At 42.0% G+C, this 16946-nt stretch overlaps 1 protein-coding gene across 8 annotated transcripts in view; it reads right to left on the bottom strand.

Annotated features, from left to right (window-relative positions):
- The window catches only part of GAS7 (growth arrest specific 7), a 124165-nt gene that overhangs the window by 25767 nt on the left and 81452 nt on the right, over positions 1–16946 (bottom strand). For all 8 annotated transcript variants that reach the window (XM_068913238.1, XM_068913242.1, XM_068913240.1 and 5 more), the window contains 4 exons: positions 12198–12287; positions 9759–9874; positions 3853–3927; positions 507–585 (listed from right to left, as the gene is read on the bottom strand). In XM_068913238.1, coding sequence (XP_068769339.1) covers positions 507–585; positions 3853–3927; positions 9759–9874; positions 12198–12287 — 360 coding nt within the window. The remainder of the gene's footprint in view (positions 1–506; positions 586–3852; positions 3928–9758; positions 9875–12197; positions 12288–16946) is intronic.

Below are 16946 nucleotides of genomic sequence, written 5' to 3'. Positions count from 1 at the left end.
TGAAATCTCCTTGGGCATCACTTGACAGAAAACCCAAAACAGCATGAAGTAAGTTCCCACTGCACTTCTCAGAAAACTTAACGATACTAAGAAGTAAGAGCCCTGGGTTCTCTTCCTTGCAGAAAGATTTGGTAGATTCTTTTCAAAAAGCCATGTTTTTTTTTTATCTCTTCTTCTACGGAAGTGATATAGGTAGATTTACTTGAAAAGGTTAGAATTTAGATCCCTAGGTAAATAACAGCTAGAATCAGTTTTCTTCTTTTTATGAAAAAAACAGGACTAGATGTGTTTTAACCTACTTATCAGGTAGAATAAGTAAGTTACGATTTTGGCAGGAAAAACAGACAGTTTCATTCACCAGCTTCAGAAGTTCATTCGCCAACTTCTTCATTCTTCAAAATACATAACATGTGCATGTGTATTTTCCCCATTAATAACCACTGAAGGTGTGACCTCTGTTAACTGTAGGGCAAAGAGCTTTGCAAAAGGGAGAATTAAGTATTTACCTTAGACGAAAATTTGAGATGAACCTCTGCTTCATCTGCTAGACTCTTCTTTAGTTGACCCCAAGCCTCTCCCAGTGTTCTGAAAAAACAGTGCAACACTGATCAATACCCTATCTTCTGGACATCATCTCAGTAAGATTCATAAGACAGCCCCATATGACATACTGATGCTTTGTACCATATCATGCGCAGCAGAATCACAGAAAAGAGACAGCAAATATCTGATAAGTCATCTCTGTAAACTAAGGTAGAATTGTATTTACATTTTACGTAACAGACCTTTGACCATGCTGTTCTTCAAGACCTCCAGTTAAGGAGATTCTACAGTCTCATTAAGCAGCGTATTTCAGCATCTTATCCTCACTGTTAAAAAGGTTTTTTTTTTCCAATACTTAAAATAAATCTCCACCTATGCATTTTTTTCCACTGCCCACTTACATTTGGTGAACAGATTATTCTATCTTTCCTTGGAGAAACCTGTTAGTATTTGAAAATTACCATTTCTTCTCTCCACTTTCTCTTTTCTTCAGAGATTTTTTTTTCCAGACTGTGATCAGTCTGGTACACTTCTGTAGACACTCTCCTATAGCCTAGATTCTTCTTAAATGTCATAAACAAAACTATACAGTCTTCCAAATGAGGCCTTCCAGTTGTTAAACCGAGAAGGATTAATTCATGCCAGAGATTCCTTCTTCTATATATCTCAGTATGATTGCTTTTTTAAGACACCAGCATAAAGTTGCTGATGAATAAGCTTGTGATTCACTATAACCAGATCCTTCTCCCACAAATGGTTATGTAACTATCTTTCCCATGCTGTGAAAGTATAAAACCTTGTCCTTTCTGACAGGCATCTTAGTTTTTTTCAGTTCATTTCTCTAGTTTATCAAAATCATCCTGAATTCTAATCTTTTCTTCAAATTGTATATGTAGTCCTTCCCAACTGTCTCATTCCTGATTTCAGGAAACACAATCTTTATTCTATCATAGGTGAAACTATTGTGGAAAAAAACAAAACAAAAACAAAACAGGACCTTGGGACAAACCTTACAGAATTTCACTCCATAGCTACTTTCTGTTAGTAAATAGTATGCCTTCTCAAATAGTTTTGCACCTCCATTTTTATTTAGGCCACATTTCTCTTGCCCGCCTACAAGAATCTGCCATTGTCAAAAACTACACTAAATTAAGAGGTATGATGCTGACTCCTTCTTCCAAATGGCCTGTTATTCCATCAACATCATTTGTTCCGTATACATCCACAATAATTACTCATCACCTTGTTTTCTGCTAAGTGCTTCTAAAAAGTTTGATTGTTTAGTCTACCACTTATCCAGGAGGTTATGTAAAGCTGATGGTTCTACAATTTCCTAACTCCTTTCCCCTCTCCTCCCCAACACTTTTCAAAGATAGTGGCATTTACCCCTTCATAGTAGCCTGAAACATGGTCCATCACCTGCAATTTCAAAAAAAAAAAAAAATCTGTAATCTCCCACATTGCTCCAGTAAGATGAGCCCCCAAATATAGTGTTCCTTACAGCCACACAACCTGAGAATGCTTAGTCTGTGTATGTTCTCTCAGCTCTTTTCCTTCCCTAGTCCCATCCTGAGGTCCCCCCACTGTCCATTTCTCACTGGTACTAGTTATTTTAGTTACGTGATTGTAGCTGACCTTTTCAGGGAAAAAGGCATTTCAGCCTCCTAAGCATCTTGTCAAAGTTTTATCCAACTCCTATGACTTAAATGATCACAGATTATATTATCTTCCATACCTACACAACAGCACCATAATCACAGCAGTGTGGCTAGAACCATCCTAATATCACAAATTAGCTCCATCTCCTCACACTCACATCCCACTCACATACACACTGGTGGGTCCTCTTATCATCAGAAGAGGGCAAAGGACTCTAGAAGAACAGCTTATAGTTTAAGTCAATTCAATAGCCCACTGGGCAGCAAAGACAGAAAATCCTCTATGGAGGATTACCAGAAGTGGCAACTGGTACGTTCACAGTGCAGGTCATGGGCCCCCTCACACCTTCTCAGGAATGAGCAGAAGACACTGGCAAATGTGTACTTTTAGTGTGCCAGGCTGTAGTCCCACTTTTGGCTTCAAATTGTCCTGCTGGCTGCTCTTCCCCCCTCACTTTTTTTAGTGAAAACTTTCTCCTTTCTGGGCCTTACCAATTCACAGTACCTTCTCATTAGCCTCTTCCTGGTCCTGGCCAGGTTGGCCACCACAACTCCAGGAGGACAAGAAATTCCAGGGCCTCCAGGACTTCTTTGCATTACCTCATCTTGCCATGTCTCTATGCTAAGCACCACTGCGAAGCGTCCCTGGCTCCTTGGACATCTAAAGACACCTCTGAGCAATGCTGGGGTACTTTGCTCAGCATCCCCTTCAGTTTCCTATTTTTATCATTTTTAATGATTCAATCCTTATTCCTTCCCTCTTTCATCTACTGTTCTCCAGTTTCCTTCCTGCTTGTTTTTTCACACTTTCTCACTTCCTTCTATTTGGAGTTGCAGAAAGTGGGAGGAGGACATGGAAGAAGGTGACTTGAGCAGGATGATGCCTATGCCTAATGGGGAAAGAACAATAGAAACCATAGCCAAAGATGTCTAGAGAACAACACAGGCAACAATCTGCTTGCTGTCTTGCAATTTATGTCCTTCATCACAGGAAGCAGAGGAAACTTCTAAATTTTGGAGTCTCAGTCCACAGTTTCCAGCAGAAACACACTGGGTGAGAATTAAGGTGAAGACAGTCATTTCAAACCTTGGGTTTCTTTGCTTAGAGGGTTTGCATTGGAACAGCTACAGCTAACTATTTGTAATCCTTTTGTGGTGGTGTCTTTTCATTAAATCACTGAAGAATTACAATCTAGTCTGAAGCCCTTTGCCTATAATCTTAGTAACTTACAAAGTGTTTCTACTTTGGTATGTTCTACAGTCTTTGTTAGTGGAAGAAGCATAAGAGCCAGAGATGTCCTACTGCTGGGAAGATGAAGGACATCCACTGCATTCCTCAACAAGGCCTCTTTCATTCTCTCCTTTTCTGCAGTGAATATGCTGCAAATCAGGGACAGCCTGCTACTTTTCTTGGAGGTCCAGACCCAAGATGAGAAGAGACTGTTGCTTCACCCCCTTGCATATGCTACTCCAATTCTACCAGCCTGACCTTATGGATCTGCTTTCAGCAGTATAGATGCTGCATATATCCTTCCATATTCAAAGTAGTTCTGAATGGGAGGTCTCCAGAAAAATACATGTACCTGTGTAGGAGGAAAGTCTTCTGTGTTGAAATCCTTGTGTTCTATAAGAGCCACAGGGACAAACTTACCCTTCTTCTTGAGCAGCCAAGGAGTTTTGAGAAAGTTTGGAGAGGTTCTTAGCATATTCTTCCTCAATCTTTATTCTATACACATATACACATACACACAGAAAATAAAAAGAGCAATAAGTAAGCATTAAGGCAGAATCCCCCCCATATACATACAAAGAAAATTTCTGCATTTTAAGTATCCTGCCACAGGAATCTTCCTTTCAGTCTTCAGTGCTTGGCACTGATTTTAGGATCCATTTCTCATTTCCATATGTTAACAATGCAGTGGCAAAAGCAGGAATATATGCAGGACAGCACATGTGATAAAATTAGAAGAAAAAGCTAGAGTTCTGGAGTGTAAAGAATGAGGACAAACTGTTTTTAGTGTGCAATATGGATTATCTATAAAACTGCTCTCACTTGAGAGCCATGTGCTTCAGTATGCTGCTAAATGTGAGCTCACGCATCCTTGAAGCAAAGATGAGGGAATGCAGTAATACAGAAGAAAACTGAATGAAAGTAGGCAATACCACATCATTGTTAATGGAGCTGCCATCAACCACTGGAGCCTGGTCTCCCACAGCGAGAAAGATATAGCCCAAGGAGAATGAGGATGATCAAATGTTTAGAAAATAACCCAACAGGAGCGAGAGAGATCAGCTTCATCTGATTAAGGAAGAGGAAATTGAGTGGAAAATACATAAATAGCTACTACATGTTCCCCTTGTTTCTTGTATCTGAGGTGCTAATCTGCACCTTTCCTAGGGATGTGGAATGCTTCCTGCTCCCTTTTGGAGCTTGCAGAGCTGGTGAAGATGTGGCAGGGGCTGCTGTGACAGATGTGTAGGATTGCAGTCCCTGCTCTTCACCTATCCTACCTATAGGAGCAGCAGGACCCTGGCCCTTCTCTCTCCATTCATTCAGCAGCCTTATGTCAGCAACAGAAGCTGAGCTGCCTTTGGAGGGGGTGAGGGGAAGAGGGAAGCTGTTGGTACAAAAGAAGAGCTGTGCGTTCTATGGGAACGGCTGTAGGAAGAACGAGAGTAGCTGTTGAGCAAGGTGACAAGAGTAGGTTTTATTGCCCAGCAGGGGAAAGAAAAGGGTCAGAGGTGACATGCATCATTCCTGAAACCTAAATCAGCCCCCCAGGTTCTTTTCCTAGTCAAACATTTGCAAGGTGTACATGATAGTTCCTAGGGAGGACAACTGGCTATCTGCAGATTTTCAAATGAGCTTGCTCAGTGTTGCATCTTGGAGAGAGAACCATAATGCACCACAGCATCTCCTGATTCTGTGCTGAGCTATGTACGGGCAGAAGAGGAGGCTGTTTTCAAACCTATCTTCTCTAGCAAGAAGACAGAAGGCGGGAAATTGTCAGCATACCAGTTTGCAGTAGCTGTCTGGACAAATGCTGCAAAGCATAGCATGTTCAGGACTAAAGGGTTCCCTCCAGCCAGCTAAGACTGGTCTGGTACTCTGGGCTGCTGAAAGCTGAACAGGATGTCATTCTTATGAGATGCAGTTGGTTGAGCCCCACGGCTATACTCAGCTCTCTGCAGAGGTAAGCTGCAGAACTAGAGACCTCAGCCAGCACATGGGGGCCTCCTCCCTCTTCCACAAGAATAAAAACAGCACAGCCAACCCAATACTAAATCTACAGCCACACAACTCAGAAATTCTTCTGTTACTCAAAGGCTCCGAATTATAATCTCTGGTCGTGACCAAGGAGTTGACTGCCAACACCTTACTCCTCATTTGCCACTTCCTCAGCCTGGTCACAGAACTGGCAGGGTGAGCAGGGTCCACAAGCAGCACTACGCCTAACCGGGTTTCCTACCAGCACTGCTTGTTTTCTAATATCCACATCGCTGTCTTGCACTGCTTTTCTCACAAATTCACCCATTTACAGCATCTCACAAAAGAAAATATACATACTGGTGATTTTGACTAATTTCTCATCAAATAGTTCCTCTCTCTAGGAATGACTTTCTCTGTTCCCAAGTCAACCTGGTGGTTGATCCCTGGGGCCATGCCTGGCCTCCAGCTGCCCACATTAAGAGTCTGCAGCTCACCTTTGCTCCTCACTTCCACACCACAAATACTGCTTTCCTTGCCTGCTATAACAAGACCAATGTAGCTGTATATTGTAGAGAAAAACAGGAAGAGAGATCAAAGGCTTCACCTATATCTAGCTCCTTGAAAAAGCAGGGAGTTTCTAGGTAATGTTGCCAGAGGAGCCTAGAAAAGGATTATAGCCCATAGCAGAGAGAGAAGCAAAAGACTTCAGAAGTCCCATCAATGTGACTCGGGGGAAAACACCTTCTGAACCTCAAGCCCAGCAATTATTTAGCACTGAACACGTGAACAAGAGACATACTCAACAAGCACCTAAAAATTACTTAAACTGTAGGCTATTCATGTTTTCTTCCAAGCACAACCAGCAAATCATTTGTAAAAAAGCTAAAGATCTGATTGTGAAGCCAACTAAATGCAGGACTGAAATCTCAGGGCAGAAACAAATACATAAATTGTCATTTGACACTGCTAAGACTGTAGAATACTTTGGCAAGGTGTAAGGAAAAAGTGGCTGTAGTCAAAAGTACATCAAATAATAATAAAAAGGTAAACTAGTTACTGTTTCAGAGCCCCATCTTTAAGACACATACGGCCCCCACCCTAATCCTGCATCCTGTCACAACCTATGGCCAAAACATCTCGAACATATCATTGGAAGCTGAAACATGAGATGAAGGTATACCTCAAAAGAAGAAACAAATTCTCCTTCCTGGCCTTAGCAGATACAAACAACCTGCAAACACTGGATTGCAATTACTGTGAAACACTAGATTTATCGAGACTCATAAAAGTTTAGTGACCCTACTTCTAGAATTTTCCCTGTTCTTTATGTAGTTACTCATAAATATATTCAGCTTCACACTGAAAAAAACTCTTTGTTTCCACTTACTTGCTTTAAAACGTCAGAACTTCACTCCTTGTGTAATCAAAAGCATTTCTAAGCGCTTTTGATCAATACTGTCCATTAGATTTTGTGACACTGTTCTCCTTTATTAGTTCTAGCTGCTCTTCAAGATGTTTGTTCTGGCTCTCTTACATTAATTTTTTTTTTAATAGAGTACATAGTGTGCCCATACCTAAATCATTCTTTCCAGTCATGCTATCCTACAATGGCTATAGCAAAACTAGAGAGATACAGAAAAGGGAGGTAAAGATAATCTGATGTGACTGTCACGCAAGAAGAAGCTAAATAGATTAAGACAACGAGGGGAACAAGGCATCCCACTTCCTAACTATTTTCCTCCCTTTCTTGAGGTGTGTCTTATTAAAATTTAAAGCCTTAATTATATCCTACCTTTGTCTACCTTGCAATTCAATGAGAACTGAATGAACACATAACTGCTCAGTTTTAGATTACTATTTGCAAGCAGCCCCTCTAAAAGCATCTACTCAATAAACTAATTTTAAAATAGTATTGCCTCTCGTTCTTCATTTGATAAAGAAACCTCACTATCATGGCTGAGAATACCTAGACCTTGCCATTATTGTTGGCACTTCTATTCTAATCTAGAAAAAAAAAAAATCAGGTTGCCTGTAAGTATAACGGAAATTAAAAGTGTATGGTAAAAATAATCATGCGAAGATTATTGTTCTCTTATTCAAGTCAGACTTGGGGACTTCTAAAAGATCTTCATTACCATGTCTGCAGTTATTTTCTTCTTCTCCCCTCTAACCTTTCTTCTATCTTTACCTATCTCTTCAGTCACCATATGTCCAAAATGACTACTACTCTACCATGTGTCTGCTATCACTATTTATGCCCAGCTACATGATCTGGTACCAAGAGTTTCAATTCCTCTGTTTTATTATCCAGCCTCCTTATCTTTGTGTAGAAACACTCCTGTTTTTCTGCACAGTCATACGATGATTAACAGTTAGAAAAGTCAAAACACTGGCTAAACGTTATCATTTTACCTGCCATCCTCTACTTTTCCTTTTTTGATTGCTGTATCTTTATTTACCTAGTTTCTATCTTTCCTGAACGTGTGTCAGGCAGAAAAAAAATGCAAGATTCATAGTCTTCCAGATTTCTATACAAAGCTTTTTTTTTCTTAGCTTTCTGAACCTTGATTCCAGAAGGCCTGTGGAGTGAAGTTTTCTGCACATGAATGATTTCTACAAGTTAAACATTCTGAAATGTTCTTGATAGTATTCCCTGAGCCACCTGATGATTATCATACAAATCTAATCACCATTGCTTCCCTCTTAGTTAGAAATCCAAAGGCTGCCACTAAAGGCCTGAGCTCTTATTTCCTTAAGTGATCTCTGCAGCCTGATGCCATCAGCCTTCTTTTCCATACAGAGCCCCTGCGAATCACTTGTTCCAACCTGAATAAAAAGAAATATTTTTTTTATAACTCCCACCTAGATCCTCTTCAGCCTCAATTCCAAACCTTCCCCATTCCCAGCAGACCCTGAACGCTTTTCTGTCCTTTCCTTGTGTCATGTCTTTTCTCCATGCCTACTTACTCTTCTAGTAACAACACAGGCATGCCTCTTCCTAGTGTCAGAACTGCTTTCTTCTCTCTATAGCCAGCCTATTTGCATGTCATGCCAACTTTCCCTCCCTCTTGAACGCTGCTTTCTTTAGTTTCTGTCAAACTTCATTACATAATCTTCTCTTTGGAGCAGCTTCCTCCCTCTTTTTCCTGGCCATTCCTATCACACAATTCTGCTTGCTTTCTCCACATCTTATAGCTTAGCAAGACTATTTCTCAGTTCTACTTTTCCTTTGCTAGCAGGGCCTTTCTTCTCCCTGGTTCCTCTAGTCACAGTTTTTCATGAATCATACAGGCATCTGACTTTTGGATCCTGTTATGTCAAAGACATAAGGAACCAAATGTGGATGTTCGGCATTCCGCTTCTCCTATATCAGCCTTTATTGGCTGTGCTATACTTCGTATTTCTCCACTGTTGCCACATCCATCTTACTAGAAAAAAGAGATGAGAGAGGAAGAAAAACCACAAACAAACAGCACCTACCTATAAGTTCTACCTGATCAAACTGCCCCATAAACTCCAGTGCAGATTCCTGTTTGTTGGCCTGTTCCCTGCTCCCACCCTTATTGATTTAAACCTACATAGCCAGGCTGTGACTGCAGCAGCTGAGCAGGAAAGTAATACAAGTTCAGCTGGAAGCACCAATAGTGAGGCAATAGCTGAGGATAACAGCTTCATCAACTGCTGCAGATACCTCCAGGAGGGAAAATGCAAACTGCTCTGCCTCTCTCCTAGGAGTAAACAGTTTGTTCCCTATAGGTTGTTCTCAAGTTTTGAGAGTCATCCTCAAGGTGATTTATATTTGCTTGGACACATGACAAGTCATTTCAAATACTGGTGACACTTACCACATCAGCAGAGTAATGGACTGTGAATAGCGCTCTAGGTTCACTCTAAATATCTATATATGGTATTCACCTCCATAATCAGTTTAAGTCCCAGGTGATAGCTTTTTACATCTTCTCTTAGAAACTGCATCTATGCTACATGTCAACACACTGCTTCTCTATTTTTCAGATAAGAAGATTCCTTTCTAAATGTCATTTCTACTCTGCTTTTCTCATGTCTATGCTTTTCTCTTGAATCTATAGCTTAGAATCTCCTTGGTTACCCCCATCTAAAAAGGCTAACTGAAGTTGACACAGCAAGAAATAGGAGAGAGAACTGTACTTGGGGAAAACTGGAGAGTTTGGATGGATATTAAAGAAATATTAAATGTGCTTTAAGAATTGGTAGCATATCTTTTACACAATTTAAGCTAAATGATTAACATACATAAGGAATAACTAAATCAGCAAAAACATACATATTACTGGAAATACTTAAATTGATAGCAAAGTGCTAATTACCTTTCTCGAACAAATTCTGCCATTTCTTTCTGCATCTGTTTCCCTTTAAGTTGCTTTTGAAGAAGAATTTCAAATCCTGATACTGTATTGTTCCCTTGTGAATCCTTCTTATCAGCCTGGAAGCAAAAGGAAGTTCAACGAAAAGATATGGAAATCAAAAATATACACAAGCAGTTCTTAAAGGCAGTCTGAGCCCTCCATAGAGCAACAGGCAACAACAGTGTCAAAACAGTGTTTTGCAGGAAGCACCTCCTGTGATATAAGCTGCTAACTGCGACATCTCAACCCCTCTCAGAGGAACATATCAACAATTTCTCTTTCCCCCTCCTCTCATTCCCACTTTTTTTTTTTTTTTTGAGAAGTTTTACAGATATCTTAAACTAGCATAAGACTGTGCTGCGGCCAAAACAGCATTCTTGCCTTCCCTTCTGCCCATGGCCTTTCATACCTGATAACTCCCATGGGCTGGCTCCAGCAAGCATGAGCCCTGAAAACTCAACCCTGCAAAAAAAAAAAAAATGGATCCTGGAGCTAACACAAGGGAACTTATGGGAACACACAGCTGGAGGAGAGGAGAGGACTCCATAGCCCCTTCCAGTGGCAGCACAATTTTAAAAGAGCTTCAACAAATTGTAAAATTCTACCCTAACTGATCTGCACCCAAAGAAATATAACCAGACGGCAGAGCTTTACTGTAAAACAGAGTAAAACAGCAACTTGTTCAATAGCTTCCTTTACTGCAATTCATTCAGTCTTTTACTATTTGTTTGCTACACAGCCCTTTTTATCCCTTGCTCCACTTGACTTCAGGATGGCTACAACAAGGAACAATATTCTTCTTTCCCTTGGTCTGTTCTTTTCTCTCTTTTCTCTCTCCACTTTTCATCAATTCACAACTCCATTTCCCACCTGCTTCTAACATACAGCTTCAGAGAATGCTTCCCTAAGGAGAACAGTTTATGCTCCAATGTCTTGGGTGTTGTACATATATACAGAGAGAAAAATGCCACGTTAATCAATGCATGACACTTCTAAGATGTATGGCCACATGCAGGTCACATGCTAGATATTGCACAGCAAGACATTACTAGACTGAGACAACTGGATGAGCTGATGAAAGGAGGAGAGTGAGTGAGAGACAGGTCATGGATTACAGGGCTGAATGAGAAGGAAGTCCTGGGAGTAGAGCTATGGAAGGATAAAAGTTTGCAGACCAAAGGCAATTTTCAGTCAAGTTCCAGAGAGCAGGGCATGACCAAAAACAGTCAAGAAGCCAAGCAGTGATTTACCTGAGATGGAAAGAACCAAGCATAGCAGTGTCTTCTACAAGACACATACGCAAGAAATAAGCCTACAAGCCATTTTTGATTCTATGGCTCACTAAAATTGTAATATTGGAAGAAACTGAAGAAACTATCAACTTTAACATAGTAATATAATCATTTACAATTGTGTTAGTGTATTTTAGTAAGTTACTGCGATTAGTCATAATCTCCTGTGCAGTCCTAAAACAGAAACACTGAGTATTCAAGAGCAGAAGTATTGTTGAAGCTGGAACAATTACATATTTTTTGTAAAAGTGAAACAGTCATTAACTGATACTGAAAACACATGTGCAATTCATAAAATTTCCATTGTTGAGGCAATATTTCCTCAAAAAATGAGTTTTCCAGTGGAACAATTTTTCTATCAGCTCCACACTTAGGGACAATTGTATCATAACAAACAAAAGGTTAGTTCAGGATCCTGCCTCTAGCAGTGGAGCTAAGAATAAAAGAGTATACATAGAATACCCAGCCATTGTAGATTGCTTGTGCTGAAGGCTGCACTAACATACTGATTTAAGAGCTCAATTATTGAATTTAATGGGCCTCATCCTTTAAAAATATATATATATATATATATATATATATATATATATATATATATATATAATTTGGCCTCCACAATATTCTATGGGAATTCTACAATTTGCTGCATTCACAAAGTTCATGACAATCCGCTTGTTTTAAATCTGATAACTCTGGTTTCATTGTACATCCCTAGTTCTTGTGTTCTGAGAAACACTGACTAAACATTCCATTGTCATCCACCTCTCTATCTCTGCTCTCTCCAGTTGCACAGCCTTTTCAGCTGAGACATTGAGATCTTTAGTTTTTCCCAATCCTTTCCATTTTGTGACCAAAGCTTCCAGCTGGATAAACTCACTCCGCCTTTCTGGGCACTCTTCTAATAATTTTCCTCATTCTGAGACTGGCTAGATGGTTTCCATGTGATCTTCACTGGGCTTCCTCATTCTCCCTCACATTGCCCTAATACATCAAAGTTCAGCCCAGTTCAGTACAGTTTATGTACCTTTTAATACAAGTCAAGCTATTTGTTCCACTTTTGCTGAAGCGCAAAAGCTACAATATGGCATGTGGCTGGCTGCCTACTTACCCAGAAATAATCACAGTAGCTCCATTCTGAAGGTTTCAGCAACTGCTGCTCCGGCATTCCATCAGGGTGGGGGAAAGTCACACAGTTTATCTTTAAAAAAAAAAAAAAAAAAAAAAAGAAAGAAACAGAAAAAGATAGAAGGTAGTGAAGTGAAATTTAACTGTTGATGAGAAATATGCAAATAAAAGGTTATATACACACACTCCAACCAGAAAATCTACTGTGAATGTATATCAGTAAAGACAAATCAGTTGTTGCATGGAAACAGAAGATAAGCATTCCCAGAAAGCTCCTCAGAGCAAGCTGTAGTGTCAGCTTCAAGGAGAATAAACTATCAGTTTCACATGAGGATAACTTACTCAGTTCTGAAAGCTACCATACAAGGATTTCTCCTAGATCCCTAACAAACCTGTAGTAGAAAAAGGAACAAAATAAATGCAAGCTTTTAAAGAAACACCTAATAGTACCATGAGCAGCAAACAGCACTGAAGCTACCGCTGATGGTAAATCTCATCAGAAAATCTTGATTACTTTGGTTTCCTACAGAATTACAAGAAAGGTATTACTTCTTCAGTGCACAGCCCTTCAATCTATCTCAAAGACCTTTTCAGATGAAAGTGATACTCCTGCAAAAAGGAACAGAAACTCTCTAAAATCAGCTAAGCTTCAGTGTGCAAAAAACACAGCAACTTGTGAGAACCCATTATACAGTAATTAAACAAAGTCATACAAACATTCAAGCTCTCATTAATGTAGCCTGATAAAAACAGTGTAAATGAAAAATGTGATAATTACTGCAGAACAACTTTAGACTTACTTAAGCCCTTCAGGGGAAGCATCAGCAAGAGTCAATGTTCAGTAAATAATGCTGTTCTAAAATCCCTGATGAGCAGGCACATGAAAAGCAGACCCTCTTACCAAACCAACAGGTTCATTAGGCACAATGGCTACTTGTATTTTAATCAAGGGATTAACAGAAATTAGGGATGGAACAGACTCACAAATGTAACTGTACATTTTTTCTCTGCTTAATTAAATGTTCAAGACAAACCCAAGAGCAAAGCTGTGGACAGAGTTCCACAGACAGACCTCAGGCAGTACTGCTTACATGCAGTAAATCTGCCTTTAGGCTATTCAGAGAGGATCAAAAAAGACACAGCAACATGCTGCAAAGTGCTGACCCAGTATAAACTAACAATGCCAGATCAATGCATATAAAACTTCTAGTTGATACAGCATTGTTCCAGCAATCTCACTTTGGCTCCCTGTTGTTTGCCCATGCCAAAGTTTCAGTGGCTGTCCTATATGCAATTCAAGAGCTTTCTGACAGACTCTTCAGCCCGCTTCTCCAGACAGATCATTGTTTGGAGAGCTTGCCAACTCCATTTAACAGCAGGCTCAAGACCCTGTCTTTGTGGTTTCTTTGGCAATCACCTTAGCTAGATCCTTTCTAAGCTACAGATCCTTCCCTCTGAACTTCCTCTCCATCTCTCCCCGTACTTTGATCTAACCTTGAGAAGTTTAGAGACTGTGACTCCAACTTCACCATCACTTTTGCATTCAGCAGTTGTTTAACAGTAAGACTGTGTCTCCTAGCCAAAGTCAAGCCTCCAACAGGGCACCCATTGCAAACAGTAGTTTATTCTGGACAACAAGAGCTCGTGAAAACACCTCTCACCTCTTCCATGATCCCACACTAGAATTGTTACATTTCAGGAATTATAAAACTTCAACTCAGTTCAGGGCCGCACATGCATGAGACAGTTGCAGGATAGCAAACTCTTATGCTAACACTTCCACATAACACCACTTCTTGTCCAGGTGTTCAAGTTTTCCTGTGGCACAATCAACACATCAATAAAGAGCCATACTCAGCTGGGCTTGCCTAGACTTCAGCAAAGAGCCACCTCCATTATCCAAGGCTGACCTGAATCACTATCACAGTGTCAAGCACAAAGGCCATCATCTATAATAGAGCAAAGGAGGGCCTTCCGTCTCTGCCAACCTTTTTCTCTCCTGCCTCTTTCTTGTCATCTTAATGATCTCAGGACAGCACTGCACGCTCATCTTTGCCCCAGTTTTCTGGTTAAGTAGGTTGGGCTATCTTCCCTTCTCAATTCAGGGACCACCAGACCTAAAAGCCTGCAAACAGAGCCTATCATCTTCCAGAAAAAGCCCAGACACAGGAGAAAAGCCAGCAGTATATACATCTAAACAGCCCCTAGTGTGTTTCACTTCTTTTTCCAGATGCAGAAAGAACCATGACTTTCTTGGGTTAAGCCAAGCCCAGAGATGTACTTAAATGAGAGGACAGGTAAGCTACAATAGCAGGGGCATGGAGCTTAGGAGACAGCACTGCGACAGTGACAGTGCTCAGAAAATTGACCATATGGTCCCAAAGCCAATGGAGCAGCGTATGGCAGATATAGATCAGAAATATACTGCACCAGGTGCCAATTGTGCTCATGCACCTCAAAACATCACATGATGCCAAGCAAATGAAAACCACTTTGACAACACTGAAAAGGGAGAGTGAGATGAATGCCTGTGCAGCAGTTCCCAGGCAGGTGTTCTTTCACTGTCTCTTGCATCCAATCATAATGTAGCCTGCAATTCTATGGGGTGCATACACACACACACTCCTGTAAAATCATTATCGTGTGATTTTGCTAATTTCAGAGTGTCCATTTCATATGTGAACAGCTACTCAGGGCTTGAGCTGCCTCCTGCCTGTTTTACAGAGGGACCTAATAGAAAAGATACAACACTAAGCACACGCTACTCTGACACCAGTGCTTAGAAAGAAAGTAACGCAAACTAAGTTTCAGCTGTAAACTTTAATCAACAGCCAAGAAGGAAACCGTGGAATTCTCTGCTACATCATCCAGCTGAGAAAGGGTGGTGAGACGCCAACGAGGAGAGGTGCAATGCTAGACCTTGCACTAACAAACACAGAAGGTCTAGTTGGAGAGGTGAAGGTTGGGGGCAGCCTTGGCTGCAGTGACCATGAGATGGTGGAGTTGAGGATCCTACGAGGAGGAAGCAGGGCAATAAGTAAGACTGCAACTTCAGGACTTCAGGAGAGCTCACTTTGGCCTCTTGAGGGACCTACTTAGGGGAATCTCGTGGGGTAGGGCCCTAGAAGGAAGAGGGGTCCAAGAAAGCTGGTTAATATTCAAGCATCACCTCCTCCAGGCTCAAGAGCGGTGCATCCCTCTGAATAAGAAGTCGAGCAAAGCAGGAAGGAGACCTGCATGGATGAGCAAGGGGTTCCTGGCAAAACTCCAACAGAAGAAGGAGGAAGTCTACAGAATGTGGCAAAGGGGATAGGCCACTTGGGAGGAATACAGGGACGTTGTCAGAGTGCGCAGGGATGCGACAAGGAAGGCTAAGGCCCAGTTGGAATTACATCTGGCAAGGGATGTCAAGGACAACAAGAAGGCCTTCTTCAAATACATCAGTAGCAAAAGGAAGACTAGGGACAAGGTGGGCCTGCTGCTGAATGGGGCGGGTGCCCTGGTAACAAAGGATATAGAGAAGGCAGAGTTATTGCATGCTGCCTTTGCTTCAGTCTTCACTGCTACGGCGAGTCCTCAGGAATTCCAGACCTTGGGGACAAGAGAGGAAGTCTGGAGAAAGGAAGACTCTCCCTTGGTTGAGGAGGATCAGGTTAGAGATCTTTTGTCCAAACTTGACATCCATAAATCCATGGGCCCTGATGGGATGCACCCACGAGTGTTGCGGGAGCTGGTGGATGTTATTGCTAGGCCACTCTCCATCATCTTGGAAAGGTCCTGGAGATCAGGAGAGGTGCCTGAGGACTGGAAGAAAGCCAGTGTCACGCCAGTCTTCAGAAAGGGCAAGAAGGAGGAGCCAGGAAACTACAGGCCTGTCAGCCTCACCTCCATCCCGGGAAAGGTGATGGAGCAGCTCCTCCTGGAGGCCATCTCCATGCATGCAAAGGATAAGAAGGTGATCAGGAGTAGTCAGCATGGATTCACCAAAGGGAAATCATGCTTGACCAATCTGATAGCCTTCTATGACGGGATGACTGGCTGGATAGAGGAGGGCAGAGCAGTGGATGTTGTCCCCCTGGACTTCAGCAGGGCTTTGGACACTGTCCCCCCTCACAACCTCATCGGTAAACTCAGGAAGATTCCAACTCAGGTTGGATGAGTGGACGGTGAGGTGGATTGAGAACTGGCTGGATGGCCGAGCTCGGAGGGTTGTGGTCAGTGGCACAGAATCAAGTTGGAGGCCTGTAGCTAGTGGTGTCTCCCAGGGGTCAGTCCTGGCTCTGGTCTTGTGCAACGTATTCCTCAATGACCTGGAGGAAGGCACAGAGTGCACTCTCAGCAAGTTTGCTGATGATACTAAACTGGGGGGGAGGAGTGGCTGACACCCCAGAGGGCTGTGCTGCCATTCAGAGGGACCTGGACAGGCTGGAGAGCTGGGCGGAGAGGAACCTCCTGAAGTCCAACAAAGGCAAGTGCAGGGTCGTGCACCTAGGCAAGAATAACCCCAGGCACCAGGACAGGCTGGGGGCTGACCTGCTGGAAAGCAGCTCTGCAGAGAAGGACCTGGGAGTGCCAGGGGACAATGAGTTGACCCTGAGGCAGCAATGGGCCCTTGTGGCCAAGAAGGCCAATGGCATCCTGGGGTGCATTAGGCAGAGTGTTGCCAGCAGGTGGAGGGAGGTGATCCTGCCCCTCTCCTCAGCCCCGGGGAGGCCTCACCTGGAGTCCTGTG

This window comes from Struthio camelus, chromosome 19 (genome assembly GCF_040807025.1).
Source record: "Struthio camelus isolate bStrCam1 chromosome 19, bStrCam1.hap1, whole genome shotgun sequence".
Taxonomy (NCBI): domain Eukaryota; kingdom Metazoa; phylum Chordata; class Aves; order Struthioniformes; family Struthionidae; genus Struthio; species Struthio camelus.
The sequence above is the reverse complement of the archived record's forward strand: the minus strand, read 5'-3'. Positions and strand labels throughout refer to the sequence as shown.